Here is a 24269-nt window from a genome sequence, read left to right on the forward strand (position 1 = left end):
TACGGCGAACCTTTTTGTCACCTCCATAATCGAGAAACATATCCTTATTCCACTAAGGATAATTTTTTACCGTTGTCCAGTGATCTAGTCCTAGATCACTATTGTACTCCCTTGCCAAATCAGTGCAGGGTATACAATAGATCTGATACACAGCATGGCATACTTTATAGAACCTATGACTGAGGCATAGGGAATGACTTTCATTCTCTTTCTATCTTCTGCCGTGGTCGGGCTTTGAGTCTTACTCAACTTCACACCTTGTAATACAGGCAAGAACTCTTTCTTTGACTGATCCATTTTGAACTACTTCAAAATCTTGTCAAGGTATGTACTCATTGAAAAAACTTATCAAGCGTCTTGATCTATCTCTATAGATCTTGAAGCTCAATATGTAAGCAGCTTCACCGAAGTTTTTCTTTGAAAAACTCCTTTCAAACACTCCTTTATGCTTTACAGAATAATTCTACATTATTTCCGATCAACAATATGTCATTCACATATACTTATCAGAAATGTTGTAGTGCTCCCACTCACTTTCTTGTAAATACAGGCTTCACCGCAAGTCTGTATAAAACTATATGCTTTGATCAACTCATCAAAGCGTATATTCCAACTCCGAGATGCTTGTACCAGTCCATAGATGGATTGCTGGAGCTTGCATATTTTGTTAGCACCTTTCGGATTGACAAAACCTTCTGGTTGCATCATATACAACTCTTCTTTAATAAATCCATTAAGGAATGCAGTTTTGTTTATCCATTTGCCAGATTTCATAAAATGCGGCAATTACTAACATGATTCGGACAGACTCAAGCATAGATACGAGTGAGAAGCTCTCATTGTAGTTAACACCTTGAACTTGTCGAAAACCTTTTGCGACAATTCTAGCTTTGTAGATAGTAACACTACTATCAGCGTCCGTCTTCCTCTTGAAGATCCATTTATTCTCAATTGCTTGCCGATCATCGGGCAAGTCAACCAAAGTCCAAACTTTGTTCTCATACATGGATCATATCTCAGATTTCATGGCCTCTAACCATTTCGCGGAATCTGGGCTCATCATCGCTTCCTCATAGTTCATAGGTTCGTCATGGTCAAGTAACATGACCTCCAGAACAGGATTACCGTACCACTCTGGTGCGGATCTCACTCTGGTTTACCTACGAGATTCGGTAGTAACTTGATCTGAAGTTACATGATCATCATCATTAGCTTCCTCACTAATTGGTGTAGTAGTCACAGGAACAGAATTCTGTGATGAACTACTTTCCAATAAGGGAGCAGGTACAGTTATCTCATCAAGTTCTACTTTCCTCCCACTCACTTCTTTCGAGAGAAACTCCTTCTCTAGAAAAAATCCGAATTTAGCAACAAAAGTCTTGCCTTCGGATTTGTGATAGAAGGTGTACCCAACAGTCTCCTTTGGGTATCCTATGAAGACATATTTCTCCGATTTGGGTTTGAGCTTATTAGGATGAAACTTTTTCATATAAGCATCACAACCCCAAACTTTAAGAAACGACAACTTTGGTTTCTTTCCAAACCACAGTTCAGATTGTGTCGTCTCAACGGACTTAGATGGTGCCCTATTTTACGTGAATGCAGCTGTCTCTAATGCATATCCCCAAAACGATAGTGGTAGATCGGTAAGAGACATCATAGATCGCACCATATCTAATAAAGTACGGTTATGACATTCGGACACACCATTATGCTGTGGTGTTCCAGGTGGCATGAGTTTGTGAAACTATTCCACATTGTTTTAATTGAAGACCAAACTCGTAAGTCAAATATTTGTCTCCGCGATCAGATCGTAGAAACTTTATTTTCTTGTCACGATGATTTTCCACTTTACTCTGAAATTCTTTGAACTTTTCAAATGTTTCAGACTTATGTTTCATCAAGTAGATATACCCATATCTGCTCAAATCATCTGTGAAGTTCAGAAAATAACGATACTTGCCGTGAGCCTCAACACTCATCGGACCGCATACATCAGTATGTATTATTTCCAATAAGTCAGTTGCTTGCTCCGGAGAACGGAGTCTTAGTCATCTTGCCCATGAGGCATGGTTCGCAAGCATGAAGTGATTCATAATCAAGTGATTCCAAAATCCCATCAGCATGGAGTTTCTTCATGCGCTTTACACCAATATGACCTAAACGGTAGTGCCATAAATAAGTTGCACTATCATTATTAACTTTGCATCTTTTGGTTTCAATATTATGATTATGTGTATCACTACGATCGAGATCCAATGAACTATTTTCATTGGGTGTGTAACCATATAAGGTTTTATTCATGTAAACAGAACAACAATTTATTCTCTTACTTAAATGAATAACCGTATTACAATAAACATGATCAAATCATATTCATGCTCAACGCAAACACCAAATAACACTTATTCAGGTTCAACACTAATCCCGAAAGTATAGGGAGTGTGCGATGATGATCATATCAATCTTGGAACCACTTCCAACACACATCGTTACTTCACCTTTAACTAGTCTTTATTCTGCAACTCCCGTTTCGAGTTACTAATCTTAGCAACTGAACTAGTATCAAATACTGAGGGGTTGCTATAAACACTAGTAAAGTACACATCAATAACATGTATATCAAATATACTTATGTTTACTTTGCCATCCTTCTTATCTGCCAATTACTTGGGGTAGTTCCACTTCCAGTGACCAGTCCCTTTGCAGTAGAAACACTTAGTCTCAGGCTTAGGATCAGACTTGGGTTTCTTCACTTGAGCAGCAACTTGCTTGCTGTTCTTTTTGAAGTTCCCCTTCTTACCTCTACCCTTTTCTTGAAACTAGTGGTCTTGTCTACCATCAACACTTGATGTTTTTCTCGATTTCTACCTTCATTGATTTCAGCATCACGAAGAGCTTGGGAATTACTATTGTCATCCCTTGCATATTATAGTTCATCACGAAGTTCTACTAACTTGGTGATGGTGACTAGAGAATTCTGTTAATCACTATCTTATCTGGAAGATTAACTCCCACTTGATTCAAGTGATTGTAGTACTCAGACAATCTGAGCACATGCTCACTAGTTGAGCGATTCTCCTCCATCTTTTAGCTATAGAACTTGTTGGAGACTTCATATCTCTCAACTCGGGTATTTGCTTGAAATATTAACTTCAACTCCTGGAACATCTCATATGTTCCATGACGTTCAAAATGTCTTTGAAGTCCCGATTCTAAGCCATTAAGCATGGTGCACTAAACTATCAAGTAGTCATCATATTGAGCTAGCCAAACGTTCATAACGTCTGCATCTGCTCCTGCAATAGGTCTGTCACCTAGCGGTGCATCAAGGACATAATTCTTTTGTGCAGCAATGAGGATAAACCTCAGATCACGGATCCAATCCGCATCATTGCTACTAACATCTTTCAACACAATTTTCTCTAGGAACATATCAAAATAAACATATGAAAGCAACAACGCGAGCTATTGATCTACAACATAGATATGCTAATACTACCAGGACTAAGTTCATGATAAATTTAAGTTCAATTAATCATATTACTTAAGAACTCCCACTTAGATAGACATCCCTCTAATCCTCTAAGTGATTACGTGATCCAAATCAACTAAACCATGTCCGATCATCACGTGAGATGGAGTAGTTTCATTGGTGAACATCACTATGTTGATCATATCTACTATATGATTCACGCTCGACCGTTCGGTCTCCGTGTTCCGAGGCCATATCTGCATATGCTTGGCTCGTCAAGTATAACCTGAGTATTCCGCGTGTGCAACTGTTTTGCACCCGTTGTATTTGAACGTAGAGCCTATCACACCCGATCATCACGTGGTGTCTCAGCACGAAGAACTTTCGCAACGGTGCATACTCAGGGAGAACACTTCTTGATAATTAGTGAGAGATTATCTTAAAATGCTACCATCAATCTAAGCAAAAATAAGATGTATAAAAGATAAACATCATATGCAATCAAAATATGTGACACGATATGGCCGTCATCATCTTGCTTCTTTGATCTCCATCTCCAAAGTACTGTCATGATCTATATAGTCACCGGCATGACACCATGATCTCCATCATCTTGATCTATATCAATGTGTTGTCACGTGGTCGTCTCGCCAACACTTGCTCTTGCAACTATTGCTATCGCATAGCGATAAAGTAAAGCAATTATTGGGCGCTTGCATCTTATGCAATAGACAGACAACCATAAGGCTTTTGCCAGTTGCCGATAACTTCAACAAAACATGATCATCTCATACAACAACTTATATCTCATCACGTCTTGACCATATCACATCACAACATGCCCTGCAAAAACAAGTTAGACGTCCTCTACTTTGTTGTTGCAAGTTTTATGTGGCTGCTACGGGCTTAAGCAAGAACCAATCTCACCTACGCATCAAAACCACAACGATAGTTTGTCAAATAGACTCCGTTTTAACCTTCGCAAGGACCAGGCGTAGCCACACTTGGTTCAACTAAAGTTGGAGAAACAGTCACCCGCAAGTCACCTTTGTGCAAAGCACGTCGGGGAAACCGGTCTCGCGTAAGCGTACGCGTAATGTCGGTCCGGGCAGCTTCATCCAACAATACCGCCGAACCAAAGTATGACATGCTGGTAGGCAGTATGACTTATATCACCCACAACTCACTTGTGTTCTACTCGTGCATATAACATCAACATATAAAACCTAGGCTCGGATGCCACTGTTGGGTTACGTAGTAATTTCAAAAAATTTCCTACGCACACGCAAGATCATGGTGATGCATAGCAACGAGGGGAGAGTATGATCTACATACCCTTGTAGATCGCAATGGAAGCGTTGACACAACGTAGAGGAAGTGGTCGTACGTCTTCTTCCCGATCCGACCGATCCAAGCACCGCTACTCCGGCACCTCCGAGTTCTTAGCACACGTACAGCTCGATGACGATCCCCGGGCTCCGATCCAGCAAAGCGTCGGGGAAGAGTTCTGTCAGCATGACGGCGTGGTGACGATCTTGATGTTCTACCGACGCAGGGCTTCGCCTAAGCACTACAACGATATGATCGAGGTGGAATATGGTGGCAGGGGGCACCGCACACGGCTAAGGAACGATCTCAATGATCAACTTGTGTGTCTAGAGGTGCCCCCTGCCTCCGTATATAAAGGAGCCAAGGGGGAGGGGTGCGGCCAGCCCTATGGAGGCGCAGGAGGAGTCCTACTCCTACCGGGAGTAGGACTCCCCCCCCCCCAATCCTATTCCAAATAGGACTCCCAAGGGGGAAAGAGAGAGAGAGGTGGCCGGCCACCTCTCCTAGTCCTAATAGGACTAGGGGAGGGGGGAGGCGCGCAGCCCACTATGGGCAGCCCCTTTCACCTTTCCACTAAAGCCCAATAAGGCCCATATGACTCCCGGGGGGTTCCGGTAACCTCCCGGTAATCCGGTAAAATCCTGATTTCACCCGGAACACTTCCGATGTCCAAACATAGGCTTCCAATATATCAATCTTTATGTCTCGACCATTTCGAGACTCCTCGTCATGTCCGTGATCACATCCGGGACTCCGAACAACCTTCGGTACATCAAAATGCATAAACTCATAATAACTGTCATCGTAACGTTAAGCGTGCGGACCCTACGGTTCGAGAACAATGTAGACATGACTGAGACACATCTCTGGTCAATAACCAATAGCGGGACCTGGATGCCCATATTGGTTCCTACATATTCTACGAAGATCTTTTATCAGTCAGACCGCATAACAACATACGTTGTTCCCTTTGTCATCGGTATGTTACTTGCCCGAGATTCGATCGTCGGTATCCAATACCTAGTTCAATCTCGTTATCGGCAAGTCTCTTTACTCGTTCCGTAATACATCATCCCGCAACTAACTCATTAGTTGCAATGCTTGCAAGGCTTATGTGATGTGCATTACCGAGAGGGCCCAGAGATACCTCTCCGACAATCGGAGTGACAAATCCTAATCTCGAAATACGCCAACCCAACATCTACCTTTGGAGACACCTGTAGAGCTCCTTTATAATCACCCATTTACATTGTGACGTTTGGTAGCACACAAAGTGTTCCTCCGCAAACGGGAGTTGCATAATGTCATAGTCATAGGAACATGTATAAGTCATGAAGAAAGCAATAGCAACATACTAAATGATCGGGTGCTAAGCTAATGGAATGGGTCATGTCAATCAGATCATTCAACTAATGATGTGATCCCGTTAATAAAATAACAACTCTTTGTCCATGGTTAGGAAACATAACCATCTTTGATTAACGAGCTAGTCAAGTAGAGGCATACTAGTGACACTCTGTTTGTCTATGTATTCACACATGTATTATGTTTCCGGTTAATACAATTCTAGCATGAATAATAAACATTTATCATGATATAAGGAAATAAATAATAACTTTATTATTGCCTCTAGGGCATATTTCCTTCACTTCCATGTTCTGAATCCATCGGTCTGTCTCCAACTGACTCATCGGTCTAGAAAATACAAGCTCATCTCCATTCATCCTCTATTGGGTCCATGTGGGTTTGGGGTAAGATAAGAGAGAGGGAGAGGGATACACACAATACAAACAAAAGTTTTTAAAAGACAGATTTTATTGTGACTGTCGGAAAAACATCAAACAAATGACAGCTCACAATCGTCGCATCTAACATAGGTATAAAACAGGGGTTTGGTCTTCTAAAGGTCAATAAATCTTCAAGGTCGTCTAACTCTACGAGTTTTGTTCGTGTCTCCAATAGCTTCTTCAGATCGTGCTTATCCTTCTCAACTCCTTTGGCTAGATCATCTCTGTTGACGTGAAATCTCTCGTGACATCCTTTAATATTCCGGAGTTGCGTTTCAAACTTCTAGGTTTCATCAACCTCGACATGAGCCATGATCCTACTGTCCTTCAGTCCCTGACGAATCTTCGGTATCTCGAGGTTGTAGCTCCTCCAGCTTGGCTACTCTCATCTTCAGGGTCCTGAGTTCCTCATGAAATACTTCCTTGTCTAATACGACTTCCTGGAGCTCCATTTTAAACTTCTTGATGTACTACTCCAGATCCTGGTGATACACCGGCTAGGGCTAAAACTTCATCTTATGATAGGTGCTCCATCAGCCTTCTTCCATCAAATCCATTCTGAAGACATGCATCCTTAGCTCAGCACGGTGACAATAGCATTAGCGGGTGATGACATCACGGATAACCGTGTTTCTGCCCTTGTCATTGCCATGAGCTATCTTGCCAGTTGATATCTCCTACCTTAGGGTTTTCTTGACAAAACTTTGAGTTCTCAACTCTCCATGTTTTGGTCTTTCTCCAATACACCTTGATCTCGGGTATTGACAACTTCCATAGTCTGCCAAGTTCCATAAGGGTAGCCTTTCTAGGTCATATAAATCTGGGAATTCTTCAGAGCCTTCAAGTTCTCCTAGTCTTCGGTCTTCAACCGTTGTAGTTTCCATTATTCAGATGCACGGAAAATACTCTTCATTCCGTAGTGGTCTTAGTTGTCCAATATCTTGTACTTCTTGGAGTGGTCTCATCAGTCGAATCTTCGTGTGGTCAAAAGGGGAAATGGGTATGGTCTCACTAAAGGGAATTTTTGAATAAGCTCAGAAGAGAAGAGAGGTAAAAGATCTTTTTGAAAGGGAAAGTTGTAGAGAAAAATCTTTGCTATGGGTTTGCCAGTTTCTAGGGTCACGTCCTACAGTCAACATGTGCTCTGATACCATCTTGTAGCGACCCGACCCGAATGGGTCAAGTCTCTGTGCTTAAGTGTCATCCCTGGATCGGTATGCTGACACACACAGTACTCGAGGATTTATAACAGAGGTAAATCACATGTAAAAGTAACGTAAATACTATTACCTCAAATCCAAAATAGTGGAAGTAACAAGGTTGTGGATTCCCATCAACACCAACGGCAAAGTTGAGTGTAGAAATTGTAACCCTAACGTATCACTTACTCGTCGTAAGATAATCCTACAACATGAGACGTTGCAGCCACAGACGGTCAGTACATTGAATGTACTGGCAAATTCACACCATAGAGAATGATGAATAAAGGCTATCACTACATGCATATTTGGCTGGTAGAAAATCTCTCTGGTTATAAGGTTTTTGCGAAAAGCCAATTTTTCCCTACTGCAAAGGAATACATTTTAATTAACTATCATGGTGGTTGTTGAACATTGAGAATGGTTGACAGCATTCTCAATCCCAATTAAGCATCATCATTAAAACCCAACAATATTCATTTAAAGTAACGTGATGAGATCACAGGATAATCCAAGAACTAGATACTCAAGATGTCCATAACCGGGGACACGGCTAATCATGATTAGTTTATACACTCTGCAGAGGTTTGCGCACTTTTCCCCACAAGACTCGATCGCCTCCGTTGGATTTCTCGCACTACATGGTGTTTGAGAAACGGATGACCGAGACACAGTCTTTCAGAAATGCTAGCACCTTACGATGGATAGACCGGTACACCTACTTTCCCCTACATCTGCTAGTCTACCCTGTAAGAGTTCGCACGACTTAATCAACTATGCCAGAGCCCATAATGGCTTGTGGCTGCACACGGAAGTTTCTAGTTTGAAAAATCTCATGATCCATTTGAGCCTGGGTGGTGGTCCAAAAGAAAACAGGCAAGTCCTGGATTACCCAGGTGCCTCAATCCACCCAGATGTGTGTTTAGGTTGCCACCTTAGATAAACCATTAATTAACAATCTCACATCTGTCATGGATATCACTCACCCAATCCACGTCTACTAGCATAGCATGGCATAATAAGCAAACGTAGAAATAACTCCCAAAGGTTTGATAATAAACAGGTAATAGGTACTACCTCATCTACTTCCCATCCCACAATTTAATTAGATCCTAATCATGCAATGTGTGAGGATTGATCTAATGCAATAAAACTGGGTTGTAGAAAAAGGTATGATCAAAGTGTGAACTTGCCTGAAATGTTGATGAAGATGATTCGCACTCAAAACTCTTGATAGATCTACTCGTCACACTCCGGTCAATCTATCGTAAGCAAGCAATAGTAACCACACATAAGCAATCACTCAAAAGATCAAAAAGAACGAAGAAGACGATTCGGAACATCAAAACCAAGCAAATAACTCTTGCAACATAAAACAATTTCTAACAGTACCAAAATTATGTGAATTTGGCCTTATTATAATGTTTAGGTCAAGAGCTTCGATTTGCAAAAAGAATCAACTCAAACGGAGCTACGAAACTCAAGTTATGATCAAACGAAGTTTGAATTCAAATCTGATCTAATTCAAATTTTAAACTTTTCAAAAACATGTTTGGGTTGGATTACTGGATACAGGAGATCGTAACGAAGAAGTGGGCGTTGGTTTCGTTGGATTTGGACTAACGAGTAAAAAGTTATGCTTGTTTGAAGAACAGGGACTATTCTGTAAATAAAGTATTCACATCTAGGTCCCTGGCCAAAATTATAGAAAAAGAAAAAAACTAAAAGGCGAACATTCGTTTTCTATACCTAACCAGCGAATGTTCTCTAAATAGATCCTTCTAAAAGAAAATCGGTTTTTTATTTATAAAAAACGATCTAGGTTTTTTTAAAAAAAACCGAACTAAACCGAGAATAAACCGGGGTGGTTACCGGTTCGGCCGAAATAAACCGGCGGCGGCGGATCTGTTTGAGCTCTGGCGAGGGCCTGCGGCTCCGGCGAGCGGGGCGAGGCAAGCCGGCGGCTCCGGGGTGGCTGCGAGGCGGCGACATCGGCGGCGGAGAGCGGCGCGGTGGCGGTGGCGCGGCACGGTGGCGGTGCAGCAGCAGCGAGCGGCGGCGAGGCACTGCGGCGGCGGTGGCGGATCGGCGGGGTGCGGCGGCGGTGAGATGCGGGGCAGCGCGGCGAGAGGCGGGGAAGAGGAGAGAGGGCCGGGGCGGGGCCAGATTTATAAGAGGGAGGGGCGATGGCGTGCGGAAGGGGCAAGGGCGGCGCGGAGTCCGGCCATGGGACGGCGGCGACGCGTACTGGCTTGGGACTTCGTCCCGAGCATGGGGAAGGAGGAGCTGGGCCGTGGCCTGGCGCTGGGCTGGGCCGGCCTAGTCGGGGAAAGTTTTTTTTTTATAAAACGTTTTCGAGACAAATAAAATAATAAAAGCAAAAATAAATAAAATATTATATAGGCATATAATATATCAAAAATTTTAGAAAAAGATTTTCTACGACATGAACATTTTGATAACTTCAAATAAAACCACACAAATTCAGATAAAACAAAGAGTGCTACTAGTCTATTAAAATCCAACTAAAATCATTTTAAAAATACCAAAATGATTTCGAATTAATTTTTCTCCAATTTTCTAATGTAGGGAATCATGTTACCCTATTTTCCATATATTTTATTTTTGGAGAAAAATAATTTGAATAAAACTCAAATAAATCCAAATTGAAAATTAATTCCAAAAGGACTTGAAATTGATCCTTTGAAACTCCCAACTCATATTTCATAATTTGAAGAAGTCATTTTATCTTCTCTCGTGAAAATCATTGAGTTGCATAAAGTTTTTGAATTGGAAAATATTTCCCAATGGAATTCAAATATTTTTCAAACATCCTTTTAATTTTAAATGGAAGAAGTCATGTCATCTTCTCTCTAGGATTTTGTGTTGAAAAGAATTTGAATTCATGGAGATCAGAAAGCAAATATGAAAGTTTGGGAAAGTCCTTTTATTCCCTCTCATTTAACTTTCAAAAGTTTCGAATTCACTCACTTTCAGACAATCAATCAAACAATCAATCAAATCTATCTATTTATTATAACATTCCAAAATTTAGAATTTTGGGATGTTACATAGTCATAGGAACATGTATAAGTCATGAAGAAAGCAATAGCAACATACTAAACGATCGGGTGCTAAGCTAATGGAATGGGTCATGTCAATCAGATCATTCAACTAATGATGTGATCCCGTTAATCAAATAACAACTCTTTGTCCATGGTTAGGAAACATAACCATCTTTGATTAACGAGCTGGTCAAGTAGAGGCATACTAGTGACACTCTGTTTGTCTATGTATTCACACATGTATTATATTTCCGGTTAATACAATTCTAGCATGAATAATAAACATTTATCATGATATAAGGAAATAAATAATAACTTTATTATTGCCTCTAGGGCATATTTCCTTCAGTCTCCCACTTGCACTAGAGTCAATAATCTAGTTCACATCGCCATGTGATTCAACACCCATAGTTCACATTGTCATGTGACCTATACCCAAAGGGTTTACTAGAGTCAGTAATCTAGTTCACATCATTTATGTGATTAACACCCAAAGAGTACTAAGGTGTGATCATGTTTTGCTTGTGAGATAATTTTAGTCAACGGGTCTGTCACATACAGATCCATAAGTATTTTGCAAATTCTATGTCTACAATGCTCTGCACGGAGCTACTCTAGCTAATTGCTCCCACTTTAAATATGTATCTAGATCGAGACTTAGAGTCATCCAGATCTGTGTCAAAACTTGCATCGATGTAACTTTTTACGACGAACCTCTTTGTCACCTCCATAATTGAGAAATATTTCCTTATTCCACTAAGGATAATTTTGACCGTTGTCCAGTGATCTACTCTTAGATCACTATTGTACTCCCTTGCTTAACACAGTGTAGGGTATACAATAGATCTGGTACACAGCATGGCATACTTTATAGAACCTATGGCTGAGGCATAGGGAATGACTTTCATTCTCTTTCTATCTTCTACCGTGGTCGGGCTTTGAGTCTTACTCAATTTCACACCTTGTAACACAGCCAAGAACTCTTTCTTTGACCGTTCTAATTTTTGAACTATTTCAAAATATTATCAAGGTATGTACTCATTGAAAAAAAAACTTATCAAGCGTCTTGATCTATCTCTATAGGTCTTGATGCTCAATATGTAAGCAACTTCACCGAGGTTTTCTTTGAAAAAATCCTTTCAAACACTCCTTTATGCTTTGCAGAATAATTCTACATTATTTCTGATCAACAATATGTCATACACATATACTTATCAGAAATGTTGTAGTGCTCCCACTCACTTTCTTGTAAATACAGGCTTCACCGCAAGTCTGTATAAAACTATATGCTTTGATCAACTTATCAAAGCGTATATTCCAACTCCGAGATGCTTGCACCAGTCCATAGATGGATCGCTGGAGCTTGCATATTTTTTTAGCACCTTTAGGTTTGACAAAACCTTCTGGTTGCATCATATACAACTCTTCTTTAAATCCATTAAGGAATGTAGTTTTGTTTATCCATTTGCCAGATTTCATAAAAATGCGGCAATTGCTAACATGATTTGGACAGACTTAAGCATCGCTACGAGTGAGAAAATTTCATCATAGTCAACACCTTGAACTTTGTCAAAAACCTTTTTCAACAAGTCTAGCTTTGTAGATAGTAACACTACTATCAGCGTCCGTCTTCCTCTTGAAGATCCATTTATTTTCTATGGCATGCCGATCATCGGGCAAATCCATCAAAGTCCATACTTTGTTCTCATACATGGATCATATCTCAGATTTCATGGCCTCAAACCATTTCGCGGAATCTAGGCTCATCATCACTTCCTCATAGTTTGCAAGTTCGTCATGGTCTAGTAACATGACTTCCAGAACAGGATTGCCGTTCTACTCTGGTGCGGATCTCACTCTGGTTTACCTACGAGATTCGGTAGTAACTTGATCTGAACTTACATGATCATCATCATTAGCTTCCTCACTAATTGGTGTAGTAGTCACAAGAACATATTTCTGTGATGAACTACTTTCCTATAAGGGAGAAGGTACAATTACCTTATCAAGTTTTCTACTTTCCTCCCACTCACTTCTTTCGAGAGAAACTCCTTCTCTAGAAAGTTTCCGAATTTAGCAACAAAAGTCTTGCCTTCGGATCTGTGATAGAAAGTGTATCCAATAGTTTCCTTTGGATATCCTATGAAGACGCACTTCTCCGATTTAGGTTTGAGCTTATCAAGTTGAAACTTTTTCACATAAGCATTGCAACCTCAAACTTTAAGAAACGGCAGCTTAGGTTTCTTGCTAAACCATAGTTCATACGGTGTCATCTCAAACGGATTTAGATGGTGCCCTATTTAACGTGAATGTAGCTGTCTCTAATGCATAACCCCAAAACAATGGCGGTAAATCTGTAAGAGACATCATAGATCGCACCATATCAAATAAAGTACGATTACGATGTTCGAACACACCATTACACTGTGGTGTTCCAGGTGGCGTGAGTAGTGAAACTATTTCACATTGTTTTAACTGAAGACCAAACTCGTAATTCAAATACTCTTCTCCATGATCAGATCGTAGAAACTTTATTTTCTTGTTACGATGATTTTCCACTTCACTCTGAAATTCTTTGAACTTTTCAAATGTTTCAGACTTATGTTTCATCAAGTAAATATACTCACATCTACTCAAATTATCTGTGAAGAACAGAAAATAATGATACCTGTCGCGAGCCTCAATATTCATCGGACCACATACATCAGTATGTATGATTTCCAACAAATCTGTTGCTCGCTCCATTGTTCCGAAGAACGGAGTCTTAGTCATCTTGCCCATGAGGCATGGTTCGCAAGCATCAACTGATTCATAATCAAGTGATTCCAAAAGCCCATCAGCATGGAGTTTCTTCATGCGCTTTACACCAATATGACCTAAACGGCAGTGCCACAAATAAGTTTGCACTATCATTATTAACTTTGCATCTTTTGGTTTCAATATTATGTTTATGTGCATCACTACGATCGAGATCCAACGAACTATTTTCATTGGGTGTATGACCATCGAAGGTTTTATTCATGTAAACAGAACAACAATTATTCTCTGACTTTAATGAATAACCGTATTGCAATAAACATGATCAAATCATATTCATGCTCAACGCAAACACCAAATAACACTTATTTAGTTTCAACACTAATCCCGAAAGTATAGGGAGTGTGCGATGATGATCATATCAATCTTGGAACTAATTCCAACACACACCGTCACCTCACCCTTTACTAGTCTCTGTTTATTCTGCAACTCCTGTTTCGAGTTACTAATCTTAGTAACTGAACTAGTATCAAATAATGAGGGGTTGCTATAAACACTAGTAAAGTACACATCAATAACATGTATATCAAATATACTTATGTTCACTTTGCCATCCTTCTTATCCGCCAATCACTTGGGGTAGTTCCACTTCCAGTGACCAGTTCCTTTGCAGTAGAAGCACTTAGTCTCAGGCTTAGGATCAGACTTGGGCTTCTTCACTTGAGTAGCAACTTGCTTGCCGTTCTTCTTGAAGTTCCCTTTCTTCCCTTTGCCCTTTTTCTTGAAACTAGTGGTCTTGTCAACCATAAACACTTGATGCTCTTTCTTGATTTCTACCTTCATTGATTTCATCATCATGAAAAGCTCGGGAGTCATTTTCGTCATCCCTTGCATAATATAGTTCATCATGAAGTTCTACTAACTTGGTGATGGTGACTAGAGAATTCTGTCAATCACTATTTTATCTGGAAGATTAACTCCCACTTGATTCAAGCGATTGTAGTACCCAGACAATCTGAGCACATGCTCACTAGTTGAGCGATTCTCCTCCATCTTTTAGCTATAGAACTTGTTGGAGACTTCATATCTCTCAACTCGGGTATTTGCTTGAAATATTAACTTCAACTCCTGGAACATCTCATATGGTCCATGACGTTCAAAAACGTCTTTGAAGTCCCGATTCTAAGCCATTAAGCATGGTGCACTAAACTATCAAGTAGTCATCATATTGAGCTAGCCAAACGTTCATAACGTCTGCATCTGCTCCTGCAATAGGTCTGTCACCTAGCGGTGCATCAAGGACATAATTCTTCTGTGCAGCAATGAGGATAAACCTCAGATCACGGATCCAATCCGCATCATTGCTACTAACATCTTTCAACACAATTTTCTGTAGGAACATATCAAAATAAACACAGGGAAGCAACAACGCGAGCTATTGATCTACAACATAATTTGCAAAATACTACCAGGACTAAGTTCATGATAAATTTAAGTTCAATTAATCATATTACTTCAGAACACCCACTTAGATAGACATCCCTCTAATCCTCTAAGTGATTACGTGATCTAAATCAACTAAACCATGTCCGATCATCACGTGAGATGGAGTAGTTTCATTGGTGAACATCACTATGTTGATCATATCTACTATATGATTCACGCTCGACCTTTCGGTCTCCGTGTTCCGAGGCCATATCTGTATATGCTTGGCTCGTCAAGTATAACCTGAGTATTCCGCATGTGCAACTGTTTTGCACCCGTTGTATTTGAACGTAGAGCCTATCACACCCGATCATCACGTGGTGTCTCAGCACGAAGAACTTTCGCAACGGTGCATACTCAGGGAGAACACTTCTTGATAATTAGTGAGAGATCACCTTAAAATGCTACCTTCAATCAAAGCAAGATAAGATGCATAAAAGATAAACATCACATGCAATCAATATAAGTGATATGATATGGCCATCATCATCTTGTGCTTGTGATCTCCATCTTCGAAGCACCGTCGTGATCACCATCGTCACCAGCGCGACACCTTGATCTCCATCATAGCATCATTGTCGTCTCGCCAATCTTATGCTTCCACGACTATCGCTACCGCTTAGTGATAAAGTAAAGCATTACAGCGCGATTCATTGCATACAATAAAGCGACAACCATATGGCTCCTGCCAGTTGCCGATAACTCGGTTACAAAACATGATCATCTCATACAATAAAATTTAGCATCATGTCTTGACCATATCACATCACAACATGCCCTGCAAAAACAAGTTAGACGTCCTCTACTTTGTTGTTGCAAGTTTTACGTGGCTGCTACGGGCTTAAGCAAGAACCAATCTTACCTACGCATCAAAACCACATTGATAGTTTGTGAAGTTGGTGTTGTTTTAACCTTCGCAAGGACCGGGCATAGCCACACTCGGTTCAACTAAAGTTGGAGAAACTGTCACCCGCTAGCCACCTTTGTGCAAAGCACGTCGGGAGAACCGGTCTCGCGTAAGCGTACGCGTAATGTCGGTCCGGGCCGCTTCGTCCAACAATACCGCCGAACCAAAGTATGACATGCTGGTAAGTAGTATGACTTATATCGCCCACAACTCACTTGTGTTCTACTCGTGCAAATAACATCAACACATAAAACCTAGGCTCGGATACCACTGTTGGGGAACGTAGTAATTTCAAAAAAATTCCTACGCACACGCAAGATCATGGTGATGCATAGCAAGGAGAGGGGAGAGTGTGATCTACGTACCCTTGTAGACCGACAGCGGAAGCGTTAGCACAACGCGGTTGATGTAGTCGTACGTCTTCACGGCCCGACCGATCAAGCACCGAAACTACGGCACCTCCGAGTTCTAGCACACGTTCAGCTCGATGATGATCCCCGGACTCCGATCCAGCAAAGTGTCGGGGGAGAGTTCCGTCAGCACGACGGCGTGGTGACGATCTTAATGTACTACCGTCGCAGGGCTTCGCCTAAGCACCGCTACAATATTATCGAGGACTATGGTGGAAGGGGGCACCGCACACGGTTAAGAATATGATCACGTGGATCAACTTGTGTGTCTATGGGGTGCCCCCTGCCCCCGTATATAAAGGAGTGGAGGAGGGGAGGGCCGGCCCTCTCTATGGCGCGCCCAAGGGGAGTCCTACTCCCACCGGGAGCAGGATTCCCCCTTTCCTAGTCCAACTAGGAGTCCTTCCATGTAGTAGGAGTAGGAGACAAGGAAGGGGAAGAGGGAAGAGAAGGAAGGAGGGGGCGCAGCCCCTCCCCCTAGTCCAATTCGGACTAGGCCTTGGGGGGCGCGCGGCCTGCCTCTCCCTCTCCCCTAAAGCCCAATAAGGCCCATATACTTCTACTCCCGTATTCCCGTAACTCCCCGGTACTCCGAAAAATACCCGAACCACTCGAAACCTTTCCGATATCCGAATATAGTCGTCCAATATATCGATCTTTACGTCTCGACCATTTCGAGACTCCTCATCATGTCCCCGATCTCATCCGGGACGCCAAACTCCTTCGGTACATCAAAACTCATAAACTCATAATATAACTGTCATCGAAACCTTAAGCGTCCGGACCCTACGGGTTCGAGAACAATGTAGACATGACCGAGACACGTCTCCGGTCAATAACCAATAGCGGAACCTGGATGCTCATATTGGCTCCTACATATTCTACGAAGATCTTTATCGGTCAGACCGCATAACAACATACGTTGTTCCCTTTGTCATCGTTATGTTACTTGCCCGAGATTCGATCGTCGGTATCTCAATACCTAGTTCAATCTCGTTACCGGCAAGTCTCTTTACTCGTTCTGTAATACATCATATCACAACTAACTCATTAGTTGCAATGCTTGCAAGGCTTATGTGATGTGCATTACCGAGAGGGCCCAGAGATACCTCTCCGACAATCAGGAGTGACAAATCCTAATCTCAAAATACGCCAACCCAACATGTACCTTTGGAGACACCTGTAGAGCACCTTTATAATCACCCAGTTACGTTGTGACGTTTGGTAGCACACAAAGTGTTCCTCTGGCAAACGGGAGTTGCATAATCTCATAGTCATAGGAACATGTATAAGTCATGAAGAAAGCAATAGCAACATACTAAACGATCGGTGCTAAGCTAATGGAATGGGTCATGTCAATCAGATCATTCACCTAATGATGTGATCCCGTTAATCAAATAACAACTCTTTGTCCATGGTTAGGAAACATAACCATCTTTGATTAACGAGCTAGTCAAGTAGAGGCATACTAGTGACACTCTGTTTGTCTATATATTCACACATGTATTATGTTTCCGGTTAATACAATTCTAGCATGAATAATAAACATTTATCATGATATAAGGAAATAAATAATAACTTTATTATTGCCTCTAGGGCATATTTCCTTCATTTACTATGTTGCTTGCTTCTTTCCGGGTTGCTTCTCTCGTTAGCTTCGGTTTCGTTCCGGAGTTGTGAGGATCTGTTCGACTACCCCCGTTTGCCTTCTTCTTGGACCCGTTCTTCTTCCTTGCGGGATCTCTGGCAGGATGACCATACCCTCGAAATCACTTCTATCTTTGCTTGCTAGTCGTTCGCTCTATTGCTATGTCGTGCTACCTACCACTTGCTATATCATGCCTCCCATATTGCCATGTCAAGCCTCTAACCCCACCTTCCTAGCAAACAGTTGTTTGGCTATGTTACCATTTTGCTCAGCCCCTCTTATAGCGTTGCAAGTTGTAGGTTTGTTCCATGTTGGAACATGGATATGGTTGGGATATCATTATTATCTCTTATTTACTTTAATGCATCTATATACTTGGTAAAGGGTGGAAGGCTCGGCCTTATGCCTGGTGTTTTGTTCCACTCTTGCCGCCCTAGTTTCCGTCATACCGGTGTTATGTTCCTTGATTTTTGCATTCCTTACGCGGTTGGGTGTTATGGGAACCCCTTGATAGTTCGCTTTGAATAAAACTCCTCCAGCAAGGCCTAACCTTGGTTTTAACATTTGCCACCTAAGCCTTTTTCCCTTGGGTTCTGCAGACTCAAGGGTCATCTTTATTTTAAACCCCCGGGCTAGTGCTCCTCCGAGTGTTGGTCCAAACTAGGCGATGTCCGGCGCCCCCTGGGCAACCAAGGTCTATGCCAACCCGACGTCTTGCCAATCCGGTGTGCCCTGAGAACGAGATACGTGCGACTCCTATCGGGATTTGTCGGCACATCGGGCAGCTTTGCTAGTCTTGTTTTACCATTGTCGAAATGTCTTGTAACCGGGATTCCGAGTCTGATCGGGTCTTCCTCGGAGAAGGAATATCCTTCGTTGACCGGGAGAGCTTGTGATGGGCTAAGTTGGGACACCCCTACAGGGTTTGAACTTTCAAAAGCCGTGCCCGCGGTTATGGGCAGATGGGAATTTGTTAATATTTGGTTGTAGAGAAATTGACACTTAACTTAATTAAAATGAATCAACCGCGTGTGTAGCCGTGATGGTCTCTTCTCAGCGGGGTCCGGGAAGTGAACACGGTTCTTGTGTTATGGTTGTGCGTAAGTAGTTTCAGGATCACTTCTTGATCACTTTTAGTTCACGGCCGTTGTGTTGCTTCTCTTCTCGCTCTTATTTGCGTATGTTAGCCACCATATATGCTTAGTGCTTGCTGCAGCTCCACCTCACTACCTTACCCTACCCATAAGCTTAAATAGTCTTGATCTCGCGGGTGTGAGATTGTTGAGTACTCGTGACTCACGGATACTCCCAAACAGTTGCAGGTGTCGATGATACCAGTGCAGGTGGCGCAACCCAGCCCAAGTGGGAGCTCGATGAAGATCTTGATCGTTGTTTTGTGTCTTTTCTGGTTGATCAGTAGTGGAGCCCAGTTGGGACGATCGGGGATCTAGCATTTGGGGTTGTCTTCTTTTATTTTGGTTCCATAGTCGGACCTTGATTGTATTCTGGATGATGTATGTTTAACTTGTATTTGTGTGAAGTGGCGATTGTAAGCCAACTCTTTATCCCTTTCTTATTCAGTACATGGGATTGTGTGAAGATTACCCCTCTTGCGACAAACCTACCATGCGGCTATGCCTCTAAGTCGTGCCCCGACACGTGGGAGATATAGCCGCATCGTGGGTGTTACAACAAAGTACCTCAAACATAATAAAATTACATCGAGGTCCATGGACCACCGAATGACCATTGCCGCCGTCAGAACGAGCCACGATGCGCCACTATTGCCGCTCCCATACCGGAGTTGGCCTGACCTTGTCGATTATGGCCGGGAAGTTTTCGTGCACGTTCCCCTATGGACCAGCGCCCTGGAGCCGCAGTCGTTGCCTTTGAATCCTCGAATAAATCTAAAGAACCCGACACCAAATATTGTCGTTGCGTACGCACGGAGAGAAACACTAACCTCGCCGCCCCAGGGAGCTGATAGGAATCTATGCCGGAGCTCCATCTAATTCGTCCCAATGGATGAACTTGAGGAGGATAGGATCCCGGAAGACTGACTTGAAAACGAAGCGCTGCCATCCGTCCAAACGGCACCCCAGTGAGGACTAAAACCGTACCTATCTACTAGGAGGAGCCGAGACACTAGGAATCTCCTCCCCGCCACTGGTCGCCGGAGCGGCAGGCAGAGGGGAGGTGAATCCACTGGCTCTCTGCCAAAGGTTTAATTCAGGAGAGGAAGGCTTTCCTAAGACGCCTTGGGAGAGAGGAAATAAAAGCTAAATTTAGGGTAGCTTTCTTATACTGATTTTGTACTATCCAGAGCTCAGAGGAGCTTTAATGGGTTTCAAAAAGTTTACTTCGTTGAGGCGAAGACCTAGAGACAACATCAAGCTATGCCATGCTGATGATGTGTCAATGGTGGATGAAGGAGGAAAAAGATTTAGGCACTCGATTTTGAATGTTTTCCTATTTTGATGTAAGGGTGTGTTTGTAAGGACTTAGAGCATCTCCAACCGTTTGGCCCCCCAGGGGCTTGAAATAGCGCCGCCCTCGGGGCGCCTCGACTGAAAAATTGGCGTGGGGGCAATCGGGTTCCTAGCCGCCGCCCCCAGGCGCTGATTTTGGCCCACTTTCGGTGCAAATCGGCCCACTTTTCAGCCCATTTTCAGCACAAATTCAACAGAAGCTATTTTTATCACATAGTTCATCACAGAAAATCAATAGAAATCAAATCAAATAGTTCAATACAAATTATATGGTTCAACAAATATTTCAACAAAATAAAAACTCATATTTCATCACACTTCTAGCTAGGCGTTGCCCTTGAGCCTCCATAGGTGCTCCACCAGATCCTGCTGCAGTTGTTGATACACCAGTGGGTCTCGGATCTCCTAACGCATATTGAGGAAGGCAGTCCAGGTTGCCGGTAGTTGGTGATCAACTTGGGCAAGAGGACCCTACCTGTAATATGGTTCAGTGTCAAACACTGGCTCTTCCTACTCGCTCTCAATGATCATGTTGTGCAAGATGACACAGCAAGTCATGATCTCCCACATTTGGTCTTTCGACTAGGTCTGAGCGGGGTACCGGACAACAGCAAATCGAAATTGGAGCACACCAAATGCCCGCTCGACATCCTTCCTGCAAGCCTCCTGGACCTTCGCAAAGTGGGAGTTCTTGCCTCCTGGCACATGGTTTGAGATAGTCTTCACAAATATGGACCATCTCGGATAGATGCCATCTGCTAGGTAGTATCCCTTGTTGTAGTGCCGCCCATTGACCTCAAAGTTCACCGGAGGCGAATGACCTTCAACAAGCTTGGCAAAGACAGGGGAGCACTGCATTACATGGATGCCATTGTGAGTTCCTGGCATACCAAAGAAGGAGTGCCAAATCCAAAGGTCATGTGTGGCCACTTCCTCAAGTACCACACTGCAACCGCCTTGGCGCCTTTGTACATCCCCTGCCAAGCAAATGGACAGTTCTTCCATTTCCAATGCATGCATTCGATGCTTCCAAGCATCCCAGGAAATTCTCTTGCTGCATTCTATGCTAGGATCCGAGCAGTGTCTTCAGCATTGGGTGATCGCAAGTATTACGGTCCAAACACTTCTACCACTGCCCTGCAGAACTTGTAGAAACACTCAATGGTCGTGGACTCAGCCATGCATCCATAGTCTTCTAGTGAATCACCGGGAGCTCCATATGCAAGCATCCTCATAGCTGTCGTGCACTTCTGGATTGAGGTGAATCCAATTGTGTTGGTGCAATCCTTCTTGCACTTGAAGTAGTTGTCGAACTCCTGGATGGAATTCACAATCCTGAGGAAGACCTTTCGGCCCATCCGATAATGGCGCCGAAATACTTTGTCACCGTGCAGTGGAGTGTCGGCAAAGTAGTCGGAGTAGAGCAAGAAATATCCTTCTAGTCGATGCCTCTACTTTGCCTTCAGTCGGCCCGGCGCCAAGCCACCTCGCCATGACTTTGCATTGCTCGCGAGCAGGCTGGCCAGGGCGGCGAGGACCATGAGATGCTCTTCGTCCTGGGCGTCGGCATCGGCCTCCTCCTCCAGCAGCACCGCGAGCGCCTCCTCGTCATCTGAGTCCATCACCAGGCAGACAAATGGATGAACACCTGGCGAGCGTGGTAGGCATGCAGCCGCTGGTATTCTGGCTCTACGCGGTCGGAGAGCCGGAAAACTCCCAGGGACATGGTGGAGGATGCCGTGGCGGAACCCTCTCTCTTTTCCGGCGGGGAATGGTCTATCTAGCGGCGGTGGGTGGGTGGGCGGCGCTGGGATCGGCAAGGCGGCAGGAGAGCGTGCGCGGGGGGGGGGGGGTCTAGACATGCAAGATGCGTTTTCGCCTGACAATGGTGGCCCAGACGCGTTTTTCCCTTCCGACGGAGCCCCCAAGCGCCCCCAGCGCGCTGGGTTCGGCCTGGGATCGTCGGGCCAATAAATGGGCCGAGCCGGCGGATTTCGGCGTCCTGAGGGCGCGACTGTGTTTTTTTCGGCACCGACGCGAAAAAGTCGCCCGGGGGGGGCTGTTGGGGTGCGGCTAGAGATGCTCTTAGACCTTATGCGTAAGGCAGCGCCGACATTACCTACTCCTTGTTTCTTGCACTTAGGGCGTGTACAATGGTTCTATCTTAGAAATATCAAATAGGATAGATGATTAGGTGAAGGAGAGAGAAACCATAAAAAAATTTGTCTTCCCTTATCTCTTAATTAAGAGATGAGCTCTTAGCACAATTTCTCCTACCACATACTTAGAGCAACTCCAACGGGGCGACCCATTTCGTCCGCTGGCGTCTGGTTGGGTCGGCGCAGACAGAAAATTCGGGCCAATGCGCTGACCCAAACGGACGCGTGTCTGCTTTTTGTCCGTGAGCGACCCATTCCTGGCACATTTTTTAGCCGGATTTGCGTCGGCGCGGACACGAGACAGACACGCGCGCGCTCGCCTTCTCCTCCCCCGGGCCCGCTGATCGGTGGCACATTGGCCTCCCCCCATCCAACAGCAACCCTCGCCCACCTTCTTCGTCACCGATGCCGCCGCCCATTTTTTCCGGTGACTCTGCCAGCTGCCGGCACCGCAACATCCGCCCAGCAACGCCGCCAACTCCCACGTCACGCCACTGCTGTCTTGCCGCCGGGGAGCCGACTGCTTTCCACCCCCGCTCCCCCACCACACCGCCGCGACCGCGACCAAGAAACCGCCTCGCCGCCCCGGTCAGATCCTCACCGGCACGCTCGTAGGACACCGGCCCACTCATCGGACGCCGGCAAGGCAGCTAGCTGGTCCGTGCGCGCCGCGGCTCCCTTCGCCGGCCGTCTCCTTCGTCGACGCCCACAAGTTGTTCGACAGTTTGCCAAGGTACAAAATGGACTCCTCCAACGAGTTCTTCTTTCACAATTTCCTTTGCGACTCCGACGATTCGTCGTCCGATGACGAGGAGGAGATATTGGCTGCCGTGTTGGTCCATCACCACCTCAACAGCCAGCAGCCGTTGTTCCGTGGCTCCATTCCAGGCCACCTTCCGGCATTGAATCGTAACCGAGAGAGAGGGCATTTCCTTCTTTGGAAGGACTACTTTGATACAACAAATTCGTTGTTCAAACATCAAAAAATCCGCCACCACTTCCGTATGAGTAGGCATCTTTTCAACCAAATTAGAGAGGGGGTGGTCGTCTATGGTGACTATTTCGAGTGCAAAGAGGATGTCGTTGGCAAGATTGGTTTCTCCTCTTATCAAAAATGCACTGCCACCATCCGAATGCTTCCATATGGAGTGCCCGGTGATCTCATTGACGAGTACATCTGTATGAGCGAGTCTACATGCCTAGAGTCCATGTATAAGTCCTACAAGGCTGTTATTGCTTTGTTTGGCCCTGAGTACTTAAGAGAGCCGACTCCTGAAGATACAACCCGTTTGTTGACGATGAATGCCAGCAGGGGCTTCCCAGGGACGCTTGACAGCATAGATTGCATGCATTGGGAGTGGAAGAACTGCCCTTCTGCTTGGCAAGGGCAGTATAAGGGACATGTCAGGGCTTGCACTGCCATACTAGAGGTCGTGGCGTCTCAAGACCTCTGGATCTGGCACTCTTTCTTTGGCATGGCTGGATCACACAATGATATCAACGTGCTTCAACGCTCGCCGGTGTTTGCTAGGCTTGCCGAAGGCAACAGCCATCGGTGA

At 43.9% G+C, this 24269-nt stretch overlaps 1 protein-coding gene across 1 annotated transcript; it reads left to right on the top strand.

Moving 5' to 3' along the window:
* Window positions 1-23450: 23450 nt before the first annotated feature.
* On the top strand, window positions 23451-24269 carry LOC147959877 (uncharacterized). Its single transcript, XM_087532977.1, has one exon. It carries the CDS (start codon window positions 23451-23453, stop codon window positions 24267-24269), a length of 819 nt encoding a protein of 272 aa, XP_087389103.1.

Source organism: Triticum urartu, chromosome 7A, assembly GCF_056163025.1.
Source record: "Triticum urartu cultivar PI428250 chromosome 7A, HENAU_Tu73, whole genome shotgun sequence".
NCBI classification, from domain to species: Eukaryota; Viridiplantae; Streptophyta; class Magnoliopsida; order Poales; family Poaceae; genus Triticum; species Triticum urartu.